Source organism: Tenebrio molitor, chromosome 8 (genome assembly GCF_963966145.1).
Source record: "Tenebrio molitor chromosome 8, icTenMoli1.1, whole genome shotgun sequence".
Taxonomy (NCBI): Eukaryota; Metazoa; Arthropoda; class Insecta; order Coleoptera; family Tenebrionidae; genus Tenebrio; species Tenebrio molitor.
The window spans coordinates 8,930,531-8,949,129 of record NC_091053.1 but is presented as its reverse complement, the minus strand read 5'-3'; the positions used below and the strand labels follow the sequence as shown (position 1 = coordinate 8,949,129).

General features: G+C 39.1%; 4 protein-coding genes across 9 annotated transcripts; 2 read left to right on the top strand and 2 right to left on the bottom strand.

The window, feature by feature from the left end:
- Nucleotides 1-38: 38 nt before the first annotated feature.
- Nucleotides 39-2,713, bottom strand: LOC138136304 (SCY1-like protein 2). Its single transcript, XM_069055456.1, has 4 exons — nt 2,573-2,713; nt 1,694-2,520; nt 1,342-1,644; nt 39-1,290 (listed from the first exon to the last, which is right to left on the bottom strand). The coding sequence occupies exons 1-4, from the start codon at nt 2,709-2,711 to the stop codon at nt 133-135; spliced, it is 2,427 nt and encodes an 808-aa protein (XP_068911557.1). The 5' UTR covers nt 2,712-2,713; the 3' UTR covers nt 39-132.
- A 138-nt stretch (nt 2,714-2,851) lies between these two features.
- FRG1 (FSHD region gene 1) lies at nt 2,852-3,956 on the top strand. Its single transcript, XM_069055474.1, has 4 exons — nt 2,852-2,993; nt 3,046-3,412; nt 3,463-3,665; nt 3,715-3,956. The coding sequence occupies exons 1-4, from the start codon at nt 2,935-2,937 to the stop codon at nt 3,860-3,862; spliced, it is 777 nt and encodes a 258-aa protein (XP_068911575.1). The 5' UTR covers nt 2,852-2,934; the 3' UTR covers nt 3,863-3,956.
- SCCRO4 (DCN1-like protein SCCRO4) lies at nt 3,866-6,336 on the bottom strand. Of its 4 annotated transcripts, none has more exons than XM_069055478.1 (6): nt 6,084-6,336; nt 5,741-5,864; nt 4,658-5,015; nt 4,401-4,608; nt 4,279-4,341; nt 3,866-4,222 (listed from the first exon to the last, which is right to left on the bottom strand). In XM_069055478.1, exons 2-6 carry the CDS (start codon nt 5,824-5,826, stop codon nt 4,215-4,217), a joined length of 723 nt encoding a protein of 240 aa, XP_068911579.1. In that variant the 5' UTR covers nt 5,827-5,864; nt 6,084-6,336; the 3' UTR covers nt 3,866-4,214. The 4 variants fall into 4 exon arrangements, with proteins under 4 accessions (XP_068911579.1, XP_068911577.1, XP_068911580.1 ...); XM_069055476.1 differs by having other exon boundaries at nt 6,113-6,332; XM_069055479.1 differs by having other exon boundaries at nt 3,866-4,341; nt 6,113-6,315.
- Nucleotides 6,337-6,491: 155 nt separating this feature from the next.
- LOC138136301 (NEDD4-binding protein 2-like) lies at nt 6,492-17,835 on the top strand. 3 transcript variants are annotated; one of them, XM_069055449.1, is made up of 5 exons: nt 6,492-6,664; nt 13,604-13,741; nt 13,798-16,253; nt 16,301-16,737; nt 16,787-17,835. In XM_069055449.1, the coding sequence occupies exons 1-5, from the start codon at nt 6,649-6,651 to the stop codon at nt 16,860-16,862; spliced, it is 3,123 nt and encodes a 1,040-aa protein (XP_068911550.1). In that variant the 5' UTR covers nt 6,492-6,648; the 3' UTR covers nt 16,863-17,835. The 3 variants fall into 3 exon arrangements, with proteins under 3 accessions (XP_068911550.1, XP_068911551.1, XP_068911552.1); XM_069055450.1 differs by lacking the exon at nt 6,492-6,664 and adding an exon at nt 13,144-13,297; XM_069055451.1 differs by lacking the exon at nt 6,492-6,664 and adding an exon at nt 13,216-13,355.
- Nucleotides 17,836-18,599: the final 764 nt, after the last annotated feature.

Genomic DNA, 18,599 nt, shown 5'->3' with positions numbered 1-18,599 from the left:
TTAAAGGAAGGAAAACATGCAGGAAATTGTCAATTAACTGCACTGCTACTCGGACGTTTTATTTGTAACGAAATGGAAACTTAGCACATCACAATTTCAATCATAAACAGAAATAATTAAAAAAGATATAAATTAACTTAACAAATCCATAATGTCATCCTTTGACAGCGCATTGTTGTTGGGATTTGCCAACCCGACGTTAGGACTAGGAATCAGTGGTTGTTTCTGCGGAATCATCTGATTCATCGGTATTTTTGCGTTATTAACCGGTAAGAGTTTATCCAACGCGTTCCAATTCTGCGGCGCATTGTTACTCCTGTTGGCGTGATTATTACTACTCCAGGTACTTGGAGAATGAAAATGATTTTGTTGCGGAGTGAACATCATATTGGCGTTCATCGTCGGTGCCCCGCCCCCAAATCCAACATTCCCGCCCTGAGCGTTAGCATTCGTCCAATCAGACATCAGAGATGACGCCAGATTTTTCGGCGGAGAAATCGGATTGGTCGCGACCGGTTTGACAGGTTCCAAAGCAGGTTGCCTCGTGAACGCCTTGAAACTGTCTTGCTGTTTGGCAACCTTTTGTTTTTCGCCTGAACTCATCGAAACAAACGAATCCAACCCTAAACCGGTGAAGGCTTGGTCCAACTCTTGCGGCTTGTTGGAGGGTTGAATCGAGGGCATCGCCGCTGCCAACACCTTCTGCTCGTCTTTGACCGAATTCAACTGTTCCAACTTGGTGCGGTGTTCGGTCTCGACCAGTTGAAACATGTCTTTCACCAGCGCCACCAAAGCGTTGAACTGGACCAGTGTGAGGCCGTTTTCGATGCACAGTGGCATCAAAAACGGAAGAATCCTGGTCGCTATCACCTCTTTGCTGATTCCGAGTTTCTTGTGGTTCATCGCCAGTTTGTAAATACCCAAGATTCCCATGAGAACTGCGGGTTCGCGGGATGGGATTTGCGGGAGGAACGGAAGGATTTCGTCGAGGACCAACCACTTGTCTAAGTGTTCCAGAAGACGACCCACGCATAACAAGCAGTTGACTCTGACGGAGAGACTAGATGTGGAGAGACAGAGGCGCTTGATTCGAGGGAGGAGACTGTTTTTAACGTTGGAATGATCTAAGAGGCCGGCGAAGGTCGGAAGGACGGACAGACAGAGTTCGTGAACTTGAGGAGTGTCTGAATCGAGACCTCGGTACAACATCGGTAGGACGTGTTGTTGGACGTCCTCCGCTGGCGTCAGTTTCAGGAGTAACTCCATGCGTTGTAACATGATCAACAAAATCTGAATAGAAGAGAGAACTGTTGTCTCTTCCTTGGCTACACTGCCACTTACCTGAATCGGTTCCATAAGTTTCATGACGGGTTTGAGATGTGGCAGGACGTAAGAGCAATACTCCTCCTTGGTGCACTCCTGCGCAATATCCAAAATACTCGGCAATACGAACGGTACCATCGCCGGTTGAGTCAAGTCGCGTGAAAGACACGACAGGACTCTCTGGACTTTGACGCGCTGCGGCAGCTTAGGAAGAGCTTCCGGTAGTCCTTTATAAAACTGGGACTTTTGCAAGTTGTCCCACTGAAGAAGCGAATCCAGATACGTCAACGTCTTAATCCCCACATCGTCGAAATAAGGAATCTGGAACAGTACCAGTTTAGCACAATTCACATTTTTAGACTTTACTCACTTTGATGAACTGATGCGCATCTGGTCTAATCTCCGGACTCACGTTCAGCAACAACTTGACGTATTCGCGTAGCGCTTCAGGGACGCACTGTAGCTTCCCAAGATTTAGATTCTTCAGTTGCTGAGTCCTGGCGCGAAACTGCTGAAGGTCCTTTACTGGCGAATACGGCTGGTTTCCTGGAGAGTTCAGCATGTAGGCTAACATACCGACTGAAAACATGTCGCTAGCGGGCGAATGGTTTTGAGTTAAAACGCATTCAGGAGCTAGGTACTCGAGATTGCTTTGGCAAATGTCAGGTAAAGTAGGGCAAAACCCTTCATGTGGATACGACGGTGGCAGATTTGCGGGGTTCGTGTTGTGCACGCAAAAATCCAATCCAAAAATTTTCCATGCTCCTTGTTTGTTGATTACGATGCTCTCAGGGCACACATTCTTGTGCAACAATTTTACGTCGTTATGCAAGAACGCTAATCCTTCACTTATTTGCAACAGGCCATATTTGATTTCAATGTCGTATAGTTTGTAATCAGACATGTTGGCGGGTTGAGGCATGTTGGTTGTTTTCCCAAGAACATTAGCTAAACTTGCAAAAACTGGCTCAGTTGCAAATGCTAGACTCTCACGGCTCTCCTCTAGGGGATGTTGAACCGTCAAGATTTGCGGGTGACGTATTTTCGTCAGTTGCGTCACTCCGCGCCGCAGACTTTCTAGAATTATTTCTCGATCTGACTTGTTCCATTTTTCCAGCTGACGTTTCTCGAACACGAAAATCGACGCTTCTTGCTTAGTGGAGCGCTTACAACCCTTGTACACTTTCCACACCAGTCCTACATTTTTTCATAAATTAAATACACTTTTGCTACTATAAACAGTCAGTACCTGGGCCTGCTGAGGCGATATGGGTGGTTGCGTCAAACTCTCTAGTTACAGGATTTCCAGGAAGAACTCCAGATAACTGCGATACAGTACTGCTCACTGAACTGCTCACTTGAGAATATAATTTATTGAACACTTCCATTTTTAATATAACAAACAACAAGAAACATTGATTTGTTCCATTTACATAACCTTGGAATTGACAGTTCTGTCAGGGAACAACTTCTGTCAAACCAAGGCGCATGCGTACCAACTACCAACAAAAGGAAATGAACCATTGAACTTGAACATAACCTAGTTTTACTTACATGAAATAAATTTGTTCATTTTGAAGGTAGGACATGGACATACTTTAAACAGTGAAAATGTCTGAATACGAGCAAGTACGCGGTGGTAAATTAGTTTTGAAAGGTGAAAAAAACAAGTAAGAATATAATACACAAAGGAAGTAAAATGTTTAACCTAATTTTTTGCAGATCAAAAAAACGTAAACATAAAAGCAAACGCGTACATTCGGCCCCGAAAGTTGACGCGGACTGTGTGACTCACGGCAATTGGTGGAAAGTGACAAAAAGTGAAGAAATCACGGGGCCTGTGGCTATAGAATTTGGAAAACACACTTACGTTAAGGCTTTAGATAATGGTTTGTTCACATTGGGTGCCCCACATGATGAGGGTGAAGGTCCCTCGCCTGAAGAAATTTTAACAGCCGTTCTGATTGATGAACGAAAAGTTGCCTTCAAATCTGGATATGGAAAGTACCTAAGTGCAGAAAAAGATGGAATTGTTACGGGACGCTCTGACGCCATCGGTGCCATGGAACAATGGGAGCCAGTTTTTGAGGTTAAATAATTCAAATTTTGTCACAGTTGACCCTGCACCTAATATTTCAGAGTGGTAAAATGGCGCTGCAAAGCTACTCTAATTGCTTTATGAGTGTTAATGATGAAGATGATGCTATAATAGCTGCAGACAAGAAAGCAGGTTCAGCACATATGTTACAGATTAGATCCCAAACTGTTAAAGATGTGAATCCACTGAAAGATGTTCCTGCAGAGGAACAAGGGGCTCTTGAACAGGTGGAAATTAATTATGTGTAAGTGTCACATCTCACCCCATATGTCAATCTAATGGTTTTTTTTTAGTAAAAAGTTCCAAAAATTCCAAGACAAGCGTTTGCGGATTTGCAAAGAGGACAAATCTGAATTGAAAAAAGCGAAAGAAGAGGGAAGTTTCCATGAGACTCTCTTAGACAGAAGGAGTAAAATGAAAGCGGACAGGTATTGCAAATAAACCTGATTTCTAATGGAATTTATTTATATTTCCTAAACTTATGTAGATTTATTGTACAACAAAAAACATACAAAATTAATTTACTTCTCTGTCAGTGAGTTTTTTTTTCAGTGAAATAATACCAAAACTTACACTTACATAATAAATTAACTAAGTCAGTTCGTCTGAGTTACACTGTTATAGACAAATTTCTAAACATTAGATTTTTATTACACAGTTTCTTCATCATGATACATCGCAATTAGAATTTGAAACTGGAAGTTGCTAAATTGTTGTAAAGTGTTGCAAAAAAAATTAGTTCTGTATATAAATTAGAATCACTTCCAGTATAAGATGAATTAGGTATGTATAATCATGATTCTGTAACAAAATAATTTACAGTGTTTAAAAAAAAACTTAAATGACTAAATCTCAACTTATGGCGACTTTAGCTCTTGACGCTTTCAGCCATTCTACAAATTCATCTAACATTACCGGCCCTGAAAAAATAAAAGTGTGTTTTTGGACAAGTGACTGTCAATATTGTCAATATGCTTACAAGCGCCATCTACGTCATAATTAGATAGGTCATTGTAGATGGTCCGTGAAAATTCGAGAATATTACACCACTGGTCCTTATTTATAACTTTGTACTTTGACTGATCAAGGAACTGACTGAACTGCGTGTAAAGAGCCCAATGTTTGCCCAGCAATAGCTGAAGCATCGCTTTAGCAGTTTCCATGTCCATGCTTCTTTGATCTTTATCCTAGAAAAGGCAAAATTTTTGACATGATCGGACAAGCAGTCGCACTTACCCTAGCAAAATCATACGCGTATCGATAGATGGCCTTAAATATATTTTGATCATTTAGAAGACAACGTAAATAGTCCAGTCTGTATTGCAATTTCTGTATTGAATCACACTGCATCTCGCCTAGTCCTTTCAACCACTCTTCTTTAGTGAAAAACCCCATTTGCCTGGCTTGCATTTTAAAAGCTAAAACTAACATAACAACGTTCTCTGGTTCGACTCCAATGTCTTCACAAAATTTCTCCATTCCTTCTGGTCCTAACGTGTCTGGATCGTCCGGTGTTGTGTATTCCCTGAACCAAGCCAAGCACCGTTTCTGACTGAACGACTGGGCCTCCTCGACGCGAGAAACCCGTCGCGAGCTGGAAAAGAATCCACATTTTTTTTTCACCGATCTAAAACTACGACGGAAACCTACTCTTCATTGTCCATACAGCTGTCAACAGTGACCAATCAAAACCATCAATGAAACGAGTGTTTTAAAAATACTGTCAGCGGATAAAACAGTTAAAAATAGTCTCACGGTCGGGCTAAGGAAATTCACGTTCGAAACGGACGCTCCAAAATATATTCATTGGAACGCCTGCGCCGTAATCGCTAATGCAAACATTGCAAACCCATCGAGAAAAATTCGGTCTAGAAATTTTGACACCTGTTTGACAATTTCAAATGTCTCACGCTGGAAGGGGGTTTAAGAAAATGTTTGTATGTCAGTCACGACCAACACTCGAACGGCAGATTCAGCCTCTCGTCGTAACAATGATCCAACACTTGCCATAATGTTACATAAAATTTTTCTAATACGAAAATGTGAGGTTATGGTTCTCAAACTTACATGCCGAATTTCTGCTACCCTAATTGTACTTAGTCGTTTCATTCCTCGCGCTTTGTATTTACTATTTGATGGAATGAAATCTCACAACTGATAGAAAATGTCAAGTTTCTACTATAATGTCGCATAAGGGGGCACCACAAGAAACGAATTTGTGGGAGATTGATCTGATTAAATGACTAACCCGGTAGTCTTAATTTAAAGCTAACATTTCACTGAACCGTTCAAGCGGCTGATAAGGGGGTGAATACATACCTTGAGTTTCGTAGCCTTTTAGATGCATATCTGTCATCTTCATTAGAACTCATTTCTGTCGTTGATCTACGTTTACTACGTGGCATTGCAAATTGAAAATCCTAAAATCTAGCGATGATCTCGCCTGAAAACACGAAAAATGTGTATTTGCGTTACAGACGGAAAGTAAGGTTATGTCTTTCAAACAGACAAATGATTTTTTTCTCAAAGGGGTTGGCTTTCCCAATTTTGTCAATCAAGCATTTATCGATCAAAATTAGTGTGATAACAATGCCGATTGATAAACAAACAGCGAATTCATTACCCCTCCCTTATGTGTACTTCAAAACAAGAATTTTTTTACCCCGTGTCGAGACCACTGCAAACACTTACACTTGGCTTTAAATATCGACGAGTGCAATGTGATTTGGTTGCTGACTTTTACAATTTCATGTAGTTTTCGTGTGATTAAAATTGTTAATTCTAAACTGAGACGATCTCTGCATCAGCTGTAGCATATTTTTAACCTTGAAAGTTCAGGGTTTTTCGCGATCGCGACGCAACATCGTCAAGGTTGGCGATCATGGATCAGTCTTCGATCATTATTTTATCGGAAATTTACGACCTCTCATGATAACAGGTGTCCTGCGTAAAATGGATAATCCCAAATTAGTATGTTCCACTGATGATAAATCCGTTATGAAAATCTATGAGTAATTACACAATTTTTGATTACCATGAGGTACCAACCCGACGGCTGTAAAAACCTCTATAAAATCACCAAACATGTGACTAATAATGCTATGTTGTTGTTATCATTTTTGTGCCGTCTGGTACACATTTTGAAAATAAGATTCAACGAAAAATTCTTGTGAAGTGTGTTGTACGAGTGTTTCAAGTGTGAAATATTATTTTATTCGATTTGTGTGATGCTGAAGACATCAGGTAATTATAAAGGAATAGTCGATTGTTTCAGTGATTATTTTGCTTTCAAGGTGCTGAATTGCAATTAGCTTACATAAATATGCACTCGTTTAATGTGTGAAATACCTTTTTGTGTGGTAGATTTAACTGTGTTCTCAACGTCGCCACAGCTTAATCGATATTTCGATAATTTGTTACTTCTGTAATCCAACAAAGAACAAAGGACAAGACAAAATATAACGATCATCTAGCTCTTTCTCAAAATTTTCTTTCACTAACTCGACAGAAGTCAATTGAGCACGTGAAAGCGTTTTGTTTTGAGTCACCAGAATGTCATTAATAACATATTGATTGATAACCTAGTGAATGTTTTATTTATGTGTTTCCTGCTTATGCTCAAATAAAATGGAGGGAAAGTGTTGACGTCACGAACTATTCACTGTTTTACATAATCTAACCAATTTACAACGTAAGATTTGTCATTTGTTACCAAATTTCATAGGACAGACACCAACACGTAAGGATTAAAATCGTCAAGTTCTAGTTCAGTACTTCAGTATGGAAATAACCATTCATAAATAATGAGATTTGATCAAATGTCGTATTTTTTACATCCACTGAAGCTTCATATAGATTTTGGTAATGTTGCAGTTTAAAGTCCTAATAGTGCGCGCTCCGTGCCCCAAACAGAATACTTTTGTTGATGTACTTACACCGTTGCCAGATTTATTAAAGATTGAACAGGCTTTTCTGGATCATGTACGTTTTGGTCCGATTTGTTGATTTGTTTGTTGTCTTGTTTGAAATAAGGTGACTAGCCCAGTTTTTAAAAAAATCGCGGTAATTGTTCACTTTAACTACTTCTGAAATTTTCGCGTTTTTTCTGGCTAGACAGCCTCAGGGCGTCCTCCTAGATCGTGTCCCACCATTCAAACCTTGTGCAAATGCCTTTTTTTCTCTCTTGGTTGTGTTTCAAGGTCGCGCCAAGTCTTAGTATAACTAAAGGGTAAGGAAAATTTTCATTTGCACAAGGTTTGACTGGTGGAAAACGATGTAGGAGGACGTCCTGAGGCTGTCTAGCGAGAAAAAACGCGAAAATTCCAGAAGTACCTACTTAAAGTGAACAATTACCAAAATCGCTTCATTAAAAAAAAATTAACATGTTTTGCTCAATTTTTCATTTTAAGGTGAGCTAAAAAGTGCATTTTATTCAGAAGAAACGTTTCTACGGGGTGACTGTTGTAGTGTTTGCAAAAACAAATTAAACTGAAAGACACATGGTCATTGTTCACTTTAACTACTTCTGGAATTTTCGCGTTTTTGCTGGCTAGACAGCCTCAGGGCGTCTTCCTAGATCGTTTCCCACCATTCAAACCTTGTGCAAATGAATTTTCCTTACCCTTTAGTTATACTAAGACATTTGCGCGACCTTGAAACACAACAAGAGAGAAAAAAAGGCATTTGAATTTGAATGGTGGGAAACGATCTAGGAGGACGCCCTGAGGCTGTCTAGCCAGAAAAAACGCAAAAATTCCAGATGTAGTTAAAGTGAACAATTACTCACAACATGAACAAAAATGTGAACAAAATGGATAAAATTCTGTCATTAGGCAACCCACCATACTTCTCTGCTACGAGCAATTTAAATAAATCTGGCAACGCAACGGTGTAAGTACCGAGTGACTATAAATGATTGAAAATTATTTTGTTATGTTGGTAACACATTTGAAATCTTTAGTTGGCAACATCGTTGGCATGACACACGTAATTTTTAAAATTGAAACAAACGTCAAAAAAATCTAAATCGACAAAGTACCGGGTGATCAAGAAGGACTGTTTAAGTTGTCAGTACAATTAAGAAAATTTTTTAATTCGGTTATTTATAACACTGCAACTGGATATGTTTTGTTGGTTTATTTGACAAATATCTGATATAGGTATATCATTAATAACGATAAGCCACCAACAACCGGAAGTTACTCCTGTTATACGATTTAAAATACGATCCAGTGTTACCAACTTAAACAGTCCTTCTTGATCACCCCGTACTTCGTGACTCAACCTAACCTAAATAGAAATGATTGACAGATGATGCACGAGAAGACTTGCATTACCAACTCCATCAGTGTTGCCAATCCACAATTTTCTTTCAATCATTTATAGTCACTCGGTACATATGGAGACGTAAGTATTGTACGGAACACGGAGTGCGCAATAGGGCTGCGCAGTAGTAGGACCTTAAACTGTATAACATTACCTAGATTTTTATAAAGTTATGTCTCCTGCACTGCAAATTGTAGACAGTGATTAAAAATTTGGATCTCAAATTTGTCTATTTTTAACTTTCGCAACAAAATGCAGCTTTATACACATCACATTAAAAATATGTGATTAGTTTAACCTCAAACCCTAGATCTCCAAATTGATGATATGTAAATAACAAGTTGATTTAAAATGTAATTTTTCTTTTAACTTTTTGTGAGTCAAGTTTTGCCGCCCTCACGCTAAACCCTATTATTAAAAAATTAGTAAACATTACGAAACGACAAATAGTAGTTTATTGCTTTCAACTGTCATAAATTCTCATTTTTCTTCTTTGTAAACTGCCTCTTAACTGCCCTAAAGCAAAATGAGCAGATAACGAACCGTTGCCCTAGACAACACACTCAAACTGTCAAAAGCAAATGCGAATTCATTTTTAATAGATTTGGAAGCTTTGGGGACGTCGTTTCAAATAATAAAAGTTTGTATGCAACTCGTTTCTGTGCAAATTGGGCTTTTCTAATTGCCCGAGAGGCCACATTGAAATACGTGCGTAGCGAGGATTTTTTTAAGGCCTCTTCTATTTATGGCCTCGCTCGCTGCGCTCGTTCGTCCATAAACTCGACTCGTCCAATAAAGCATTACATTATGGACTTGTTACATAAATAACTATTATTCTATTTTAGTCAATAATCGTCTTTATACGCCCCCAAATGAGGGCATAAATTGGCCTTTATGGCACAGATCTGTCAAAAATCTGCCAAGCAACGGTTGGTTTAATTATTCAAACAATGCTTTCAAACCGACTTATCGCGGAATCAGACGATTCAAAATCAAAGAAATTCCTTTTCGAGAGGATTTCCCTTGCCATTCAACGTGGAAACGCTGCAAGCATTCGGGGCACTTTTCCAGATTCCGCAATATTATCGGAAATTTTTGTATTATAAAACAAAAATGTTTCTGTAATTATGTTATTAATATAGATATTTCCTTATTTTTATTAAAGAGAATCATACATTATATACACAGTAACCCTAACAATATCGAAATACCTAACTAAATTTGCATGGACACAACTTTTAGTTGATTTCCTTTCAGGAATACTAAACATTTGTTTGAATCTTTTATAAATTATAAAATACAATAAAACGTTGTATGTACCACGGGCATAATTGTCGATTATGGCCCTCGGGAATTTAAAAGCCCTCGTTGCTCGAGCTTTAAACATTCCCTCATGCCATAATCTCCTGATTATGCCCTTAATACATAAATAACTATTTTATACCATCGCACATTGATTTGACAATTTTCAAAATTGCGTGACTATGAACTGTCAAAGAAATGTCAACTCTATCCTACCCACACAGTTGCCACATACATTTTCGTACATACTCGTATTTTTGGCAAAAACGTTAAATTTGACATTTACAAAAATATATTTTGATATGTAATTGTTAAATGTCAGTTTCAATCGTTTTCATTCAAAATCAAAGCAACAAGATTGAAACAATGTGCTCAATATCGGGACAACCAGCTAATTCTAAATCACTAATTTATATCTAAACGCTATTCAAAAATCAAAAAACCATTGTGGTGCAAATGATTTACCTGTCACTGTGATAAGTAATAGGAAATGTCATGAAAAATGTATGTTATTTGCACCACAATGTTTTTTTTTATTTTTGAACAGCGTTTAGATCTATGATCTCTTACCGAACCGTAACCCCACTTTCGATTCTTATCATTTTGACATGCATATTGTTATTCTGCTAAACTGTTTAAAGTTCAGATATTCCAAAAATCCGACATGAATCAACAAAATTAGAGCAGTCGTACAATCGCGAGCAATAAATTTTGGTCGTCAATGTCACTTTTTGACGCAATGGAGAATGCTCGTTTCCATTATAAAACGGTCATAGACATCATAACCTATCATCATCCTGAATGGCTTTAATTGTCATTTTTCCTCATTTTTTTGACACTTTGTTGACATGGGCATAATTAGGCAGGGAAAAATTTTTAATTGGTGACAATCTAACCAAATTTTGAAATGACATTGACGACCAAAACTTATTGCTCGCGACAGTACTATGGCGAGCATGGAATTTCGGGCAGCAATTTACATGTCATTTAAAGAAACCCAATGTAGTCTAAGCTTTATTGTCATAAATGTCATAAAAATTAATTTTGACGGAACTTCAAAATAAACTGTCACAATTATGCTCAATTATTTTACATTTTAGTTATTGATTTCCAAAGTTTAATAAAAAAAAATGGTTTAGTTCTCTGAAAATCACATCTAAGCACTTGCAGCTTTTCAGAATTGATTAATGCAATTTGCAAAATGATATGAGACAGTAGTTGATATTAAAATGAGGGTATTAATACGTCTAGCACCTAAAGCCTATTTCACATTTTATATCAGTCAAATTTCAAGTCTGCCCGAAATTCCGTGCTCCCAATAGTACATAGATACCCTAAGGTAAACGTTCTGTGTAGAAGAAAATGACAAAATAATTTCGCGTTTTGAAATTTACCACCCAAAAAATACCAATCATTATCAAGACGGTAATCATAATGACAGGCTAAAATTTTTTGGCCGGCATAGTACACTTGACTGTCAAATTCCATTGCTATCTAGAACACAAAGCCTTAAGGCAGCAATTGTTTTTGATCGTGACGTCACAGTAAAGGCTTCATCGAAAAACGCATTCAACCTCCAGAATTTAATAAAAACAGTAAAATTTTTGGTTAGCACTCTTTTTTTTAGTAGAACGATGTGTTTAGGCTTTACAATTACTGCCTCGTGGAGTAAAATGCCATTAATGACGCGAAAATTGTCATTTACAAGTGAGGTTAAGTTTGTGTATTTATTGTTTTTGCGTAATTTTTACTTTGTGAATCATTTAAATAACACCAAATCACAACAAATGCTTCTTACATCTTAATTATATGTGTATCAAATATAGTTTCAACTAAATTGCCCTTACGACGACTTGTAATCACGAAAATGTTGATAGGATATAAAAATACTTCCCAGGTTTCAATGTCTCTTGCGACGTTCGATGAACAGTAAATACCCTGGTATCAACTGAAACTATTATATACACTTGCCACCAAGCTTTTGCTTATCTCACAATTTTCCATAAGAATGATGAAAACACCGAATTTGATACTTTCTGAAAATGTAAACAAATGTCAAATTTTGACGTTTGGCCTTCCTCGTGACGTCACACGCTGTCTGGCTTAAGGCCTGGAGTTCGAGATGGCAATGCAAATTCAAATATGACAGTCCAAAAGTCAAAATAAATCATTGTATTGGGTGATTCAAAATGATTGTGGATAAGTATGGCAACTATGTACGAAAATTTATGTGGCAACTGTGTGGGTGGGATAGAGCTAACATTTCATAAGCGTGCATTTGATTTTTTTTTTGTTCGGCACTGTCAGAATTTGAGAATATTCTCCTATGTGAACGGATTTTGATAAATGTCACAACTTGTCAAAACGAAACGTCAAGCTAATTTTAAAGGTTTTGAGCGATTTGGAGCCTTTAAGGGGCTCGTCGAACAAATTTTTTTATATCATTGCACGTTGACTTGACAATTTTAAAAATTGTACTGTCGCGAGCAAAAAATCCTGGTCGTCAATGCCATTTCAAAATTTGGTTAGATTGTCACAAATGAAAAAAAATCCCTGCCTGATTATTTTCCATTGCGTCAAAGTCTGATTTTTACGACCAGTTTTTTTTTTTTTTTTGCTGGCGACAGTACGACAATGAACTGTCAAAGAAATGTCAACTGTATCTTTTTACCCACACAGTTGCCACATAAATTTTCGTACCTAGTTGCCATACTTATCCACAATCATTTTGAGTCACCCAATATTTTGGCTAGAATCTTAACCTAGAAAGCGAATCAACACAACTCTTTGATAAATGACTACGGATACGGAGCCATTAATCTGGTGCAGACAGAAACACCCGACTCACCCACCAGAGTTTATCTTTGTCTATGTGAAGATACAGTAACAATAATACGATTACAAAACCTTGCTAATAAATCGTTATTCAGTGGTTCATATCATAAGTGAAGCTTTTGTTACACAATAAGCAGCAGTGCAATTCAACTTGCAACAAGAGATACTCCATTCTTTCTGCTATTATTGTGGGGACTTTACCTATATTTGTACAGAAATCTAACACAATTTGTCCAAACATGTAATTTATCCGTCGTAGGTCCTATATCTACGAGTTTATCATCAAAGATAGGCCGTTATCAAGCATGTAACATGATACAGACAGAAACAATGATATTGTATTTAAAACTCCACTGTTAGTTAATGGTGACCTACAAGCTGCTCCAACAGAAACAGTTTTTTTAATCATTACAGGTGTGGATTTTGTCATTTTATTTAACATTTTAAAGTGCTTCACACACCAGATCTTAATGTAGGTATAAATTTGTTGACTGTTCTATTAGCATACAGGGATCAGTAATAATTATCCACAACTACCTCTAGTTTTTAGCAGAATTCGTATTTTTGAGAAACAAAAACATGTTATCGATATTATGACCGCCTCAGTAACTTGCATTATTTCTAAACGGATGTAATTATATTTTTTTACTGCAATTCGTTCCGTCCTTCATTTTTGAATCAATAAGCGCACCACACTAATTCCCACATTTATTCCGTAAGCAATGGCGACGTGCAAACCCTCCGAGAACAAACGCAACAAACACAAAGACGGCGTCATCAACAACCTGAAGGACTTGTTCGGGAACGTCCTCCACATCGACATCATCCGCACCGTGGCATCGGAATGCGACTTCGACGGTAAGTTTACAAAAACTAGTAAATAAATCCATTTCTCGATTCACAACCCGAACCAGTCCAGAGGTCGTCGAATTTACTCCTGGAGATGACCAACAACATCGACGAGCAACCCTTCAAGAAGAAGGAGAAGCCGAAGCCGAAAAAGTCGCCGCAGCACAATACCCAACCCGCTAAGAGACCCCAAAATCTGACCCTTCGCCCTCAGCCGTCACCGAACAAGACGAAGTCGAGGAAGACTCTCGAACTCGAACGGGTGATCAACAACATCCGGAAAGGATACAAAGTGTTGGTGCTTCTTAGGGGCCTCCCGGGTAGCGGCAAGTCGCGGTTGGCTGTTGTGATCACTGACGTCACTTTAGGACCGGGGACTAACAGTCATCACATTTTGAGCACCGATGACTTCTGGGTGCAAACGGGACGTTACGTTTTTGATTCGAGCAGATTGCAAGAGGCCCACGGATGGAACCACAGTCGGGCGTTCCAGGCGATGAGTCGCGGTCTGAGTCCGGTCATCATAGACAACACCAACACCCAAATGTGGGAAATGAAACCGTACGCGATGATGGCGACGGATTACGGCTACATAATCGAAATCGTAGAACCCGACACTTGGTGGTGCTTCAACGACAAGGAACTAGCCAAGAGGAACACCCACAACGTTCCCAGAGCCACGATAAAAGATATGCTGGAGAGATACGAGAAGAACGTCACGCCACATAAGCTGCTCTGCGCATACAACCTCGGCTACAAGTTCCAGAGGCCGCCCCAGTTGCGCCTCTTCCCGCCTATAATCCATAACGTGTTCTACAGAGTGCAGCAGAACGGTCCCATCGATAGGGTCACCAAGTCGAAGAGCACTTCAGCTCTCGACAGACAAATCTCGGTCGAGAACGGAATCGAAAACATCAATCTGATGGATTTCAGCGATGTTTCGAACGAAGATGCTGACAAGAATCAGAACCACAATCAAAATTTTTGGGACGTAAATCCAGTCGATGAGATTCTGATGTGCACCGAAGAAAGCTCCGGCGATGTGTTGCAACCGAATCAGATAACCAGTAGCGGAGCGAACTCCAGTTCGAAAAGTGATTCAGACAAGGTGTTCCGAGATATAGAGAACGCTTGGGGGGTAGATGCCAAAGCTCTAGAGTCGTGGGATATCGTCACCCCCATCACTTGCGACCCAGATCAGGTTCGCGTCATGTCAAACAACGACCAAGAAGAAGTGACACCCGAAACTAGAGACGCTGGCAGTGTCGTAGAACCTGGTGATTATTTAAGAAACGATTCAGACGTACCTGATGGATTTAAAGTGATAAGTGCCCAAAGTCGGGACATCAATCTAGACTCGCCTGTCAGAAGATTGACTCCGCGTAAGAAAATAATGATCGACAAAAGTTGTACCGCTGAAGATCTCTTCGATCACGAAGGCAAAAGCGAAGAAGCTTACATCAGAGATCTTCTAGATCTGTTCCCCAGAGTTCCACGATCCTCACTACGAGAGTTTTTCAATAAATGCAACAAAAACTTTCAATGGACTGTTGATCTTCTTCTCGACGATGCCAATCTAGAAGTGGCGGAAGGACAAGACGAAGAAATGGAGAGTGAACCGGTCGAGACGGCGACAGAAGTGGACGAGTCGTTTGGTGAAGAACATGAACCTGCACCACAGAGAGAAGTCAAAGTTTTCAAACACAAACCTATCTCTGAAGATTCTTTAGAATTGAAAAGGTGTCTCGAGGGCAAGATCGATATCAACAAAGAGCACTACTCTGAACACGTCATCAAAGTGAAACAAACGAAATTTGGAAGTTATCAAGAGCCTCAAGCGTCCACATCGACGGCGATCAATTCTGACGTGGAAACGGACTCTGAGGATGACGATTCCTCGAGTCACAGCGACGACAACCCGAAAAATATGATAGAGTTGAATTTAGGGGAAGTGTTCGTGGGGCAGTTAGAAACTATGTTCGGTGGAGATGACGGTGCTTTCCCGAAGGGCTACCAACCGGTGGTACAGATGCCGGTGGGTCTAGCTCGACAGATTTATAGTTTCTACGTAGAGTCGATTTGTCAGCAGATGGAAGCCCAAAATTACATTCTCGAGGGTTTGGTCAAGGAGGACGAAGACTTTGCTAGGAAACTCCAGTCTCAAGAGGAACCTCGCGTTCCCGAGAGACCACCGAATCTCATGGAAATCATGGACGAGCAAGTCGCGTTGAATCTCCATAAGAGAGACGTCGACGAGTGGAAGAACATGACTGCTGACAGTTTGGCAGCGAAGTTGACGAAACAAAAGTTGTTCAGTACGTTTCCTAACGTTGATAAGGAAGCGCTTCTGGAGATCTGGCACGCCTTGGACTACGACTACAACAGGACAGTTGAAGATTTGATGGCTTCCGTGGGCCCGGACTACATCAACGGGTCAAGAGAAACGATCGCGGAGCCGCCCTTGAGCAAGACCACTCTCGACGAGATGAAAGAAGCGGAAGAGGACTGTACCGAAGTGGAGGTGATCTGTGATGTTTGACTTGAACATTTGAGAATTTTTGATTGCAGGAGTCAGAAGAGCAACAACCGGCGACCTACTATAGAGAAGAAGCCAACAAACATCTGAGAAAACGCGCGGAACTCTACGAAAAAGTCCAGAGTTATTACCAGAGAGGCATGACGGAAGTCGCAAGGTTCTATTCGGAATTGGCCAAAAGAGAAACGAGATCCTACGACAGAGCTAACCATTTCGCTGCTGCGGCGTTCGCAGAAGAGCACTCGAAGAGGCTCCAGAAGTTCGACACGCTCGACCTTCATTATTTCTACGTGAAAGAGGCTATTCCAAGCTTGGACATTTTTATCGACAGGAATATAAACCTGTTGAAGGGGACTTCCAAGCGGGGTCAAGATTTGTTCGTCATCACCGGAAGGGGTAAAAACAGCGAAGGAGGTCGTTGCAAGATCAAACCAGCGGTCATCGCTAGATTGAAGAAACGCAATATCACGTGAGTTGCATACATCATCGCAATATTCGTCTGATTTGATCCTTTCCAGTTTCGTGCAGCTAAATCCAGGACTGTTGAAAATTAGAGTCATGAGAAACTCACTGGTGACTAGTGATCTATCATAAAATGTTTTTATTCTCTTCATAAGTTTATATAAATGTTATTTTTTATATAAAACACTTTTCCATTACGTTACCGGCGACATCGACCTACAGTGTAAAAGTGTTTTTTAGGTAAAAAGAGGTTGATTCAGTTGCAATGCAACAACAATCAAAATTTAACCCGGTTCAAAGGGTTCTTAGTACAAATGATTTGTTTTATGCTAAGTACCTAACTCAACTATTTTGGTGTTTTGGATAGTAAGAGTTAAATTTGTTTAAGTACAGTGGTTTGTTGGCTTCTAGTGAGAAGAGCTTTCATAGATGTTGTACAGTCCGAAAAATAACTAACTGTGAGATGTTTTTTTTGTCTGTGCGGTAATATGGTCAAGGCAATTAGTATGGCAATTATATGGCGGTATGTTGTATGAATAATATAAATTTCGCATCGATTTGTTTTGTCAGAAACTAATTTTTGACGAGAATAATTTGATAATTTTAGCGTTCGCACTCTATTTTGTGACATCGCCTCATCTTTATTCTCTGGGTTTGAATGATATGTACATACAAATCATGTGATTTTAATTTGTGTCATATTGGGTGATTCAAAATTGTGTGGATAATATGGCAACTATGTACGAGAATTTATGTGGCAACTCTGTAGGTAGGATAGAATTGACATTTCTTGACAGTTCATAGTCGCGCAATTTTGAAAGTTGTCAAGTCATTGTGCAATAATGGTATAAAAAAAATCAAATGCACGCATATGAAATGTCATACAAATGTCAACTCTACTTCACCCACACAGTTGCCACATAAATTTTCGTACATAGTTGCCATATTTATCCACAAACATTTTCAATCCCTCATTACATTAATAATAATAAACGCAATTATTCAATGTGTGTTGTTACACATGTCATTATTAGATTGTTAGTGTATTATTGTTATAAATGCTATACTTTTTATACATTTTTAAGAAATATATTTTAACTATGAAGTGTGACGTATGATTTTGTTTAAGAAAAAAGATGTAGCATCTTCAGAAGTTGCGCAGTCGTCGAAGAGTTGACGATCTTAACATAAAATTTGAAAAAGGACGATTTTAAAGAATAAAACAACTTCCGGTTTGCATCCTTGAAAGATAAAAACAAGGACGCTTATTATCAAAGTTGGCTTACATTTTTTAAAATATGATAAGTATACAAGGGTGTACCTATTTTAAAAATGTGCCGAAATTGTACCTACCCAGGTTGTGGGACAACGTAGAAGACTAAGGCCCGGTTTATTCACCTTCAAATAACTTTATTTGAACGGTAATTAGAGCTCGAGCCAACTCTCATGATCGATGACGCAGAAACCAAAATGCGTACCGAAGCGGCCTCACTATTCGAACTAAAAACATCGGTACCATTTTATCACACTACAGATTTGTGGGCTAATTTGTGTCGAATATTTATTAGCGACAGGTCCCTAGATAATGTCCGGCATTCAAACCCAAACCTTTGGACAGTGTAAAATGCAACTTTGGCGGCACCCTGAAAATTCTAACCAAATGACCGATGTTTTTACGTTTCACTTATTAAAATTGGGCTCCGCCGTCGCGCAGCTTTTGTCAAGGTCATCGATCATGACAGTTGGCACAAGCTCTACCATGGATCCACCAATAGCAGATTCGAAATTATAGCAACTACTGGCCAAATAAGTTTACTTGAAGGTGAATAAACCGGGCCTAAAGCAAATAAAAAAAAATTGTACCTCAAA

What these genes read in the sequence shown, in the direction of transcription:
- LOC138136304 (XM_069055456.1), bottom strand. Translation starts at nt 2,711, where the DNA reads ATGGAAGTGTTCAATAAATTATATTCTCAAGTGAGCAGTTCAGTGAGC. An exon ending in TATCGCCTCAGCAGGCCCAG is followed by an intron (nt 2,521 to 2,572) that starts GTACTGACTGTT and finishes GAAAAAATGTAG; the next exon opens with GACTGGTGTGGAAAGTGTAC. An exon ending in ATGCGCATCAGTTCATCAAA is followed by an intron (nt 1,645 to 1,693) that starts GTGAGTAAAGTC and finishes GTACTGTTCCAG; the next exon opens with ATTCCTTATTTCGACGATGT.
- FRG1 (XM_069055474.1), top strand. Translation starts at nt 2,935, where the DNA reads ATGTCTGAATACGAGCAAGTACGCGGTGGTAAATTAGTTTTGAAAGGT. An exon ending in TTGAAAGGTGAAAAAAACAA is followed by an intron (nt 2,994 to 3,045) that starts GTAAGAATATAA and finishes AATTTTTTGCAG; the next exon opens with ATCAAAAAAACGTAAACATA. An exon ending in CAGGTGGAAATTAATTATGT is followed by an intron (nt 3,666 to 3,714) that starts GTAAGTGTCACA and finishes GTTTTTTTTTAG; the next exon opens with TAAAAAGTTCCAAAAATTCC.
- SCCRO4 (XM_069055478.1), bottom strand. Translation starts at nt 5,826, where the DNA reads ATGCCACGTAGTAAACGTAGATCAACGACAGAAATGAGTTCTAATGAA. An exon ending in AAAAGGCTACGAAACTCAAG is followed by an intron (nt 5,016 to 5,740) that starts GTATGTATTCAC and finishes ATTCTTTTCCAG; the next exon opens with CTCGCGACGGGTTTCTCGCG. An exon ending in TTATGACGTAGATGGCGCTT is followed by an intron (nt 4,342 to 4,400) that starts GTAAGCATATTG and finishes TTATTTTTTCAG; the next exon opens with GGCCGGTAATGTTAGATGAA.
- LOC138136301 (XM_069055449.1), top strand. An exon ending in ATCGGAATGCGACTTCGACG is followed by an intron (nt 13,742 to 13,797) that starts GTAAGTTTACAA and finishes AACCCGAACCAG; the next exon opens with TCCAGAGGTCGTCGAATTTA. An exon ending in TTGAAGAAACGCAATATCAC is followed by an intron (nt 16,738 to 16,786) that starts GTGAGTTGCATA and finishes GATCCTTTCCAG; the next exon opens with TTTCGTGCAGCTAAATCCAG.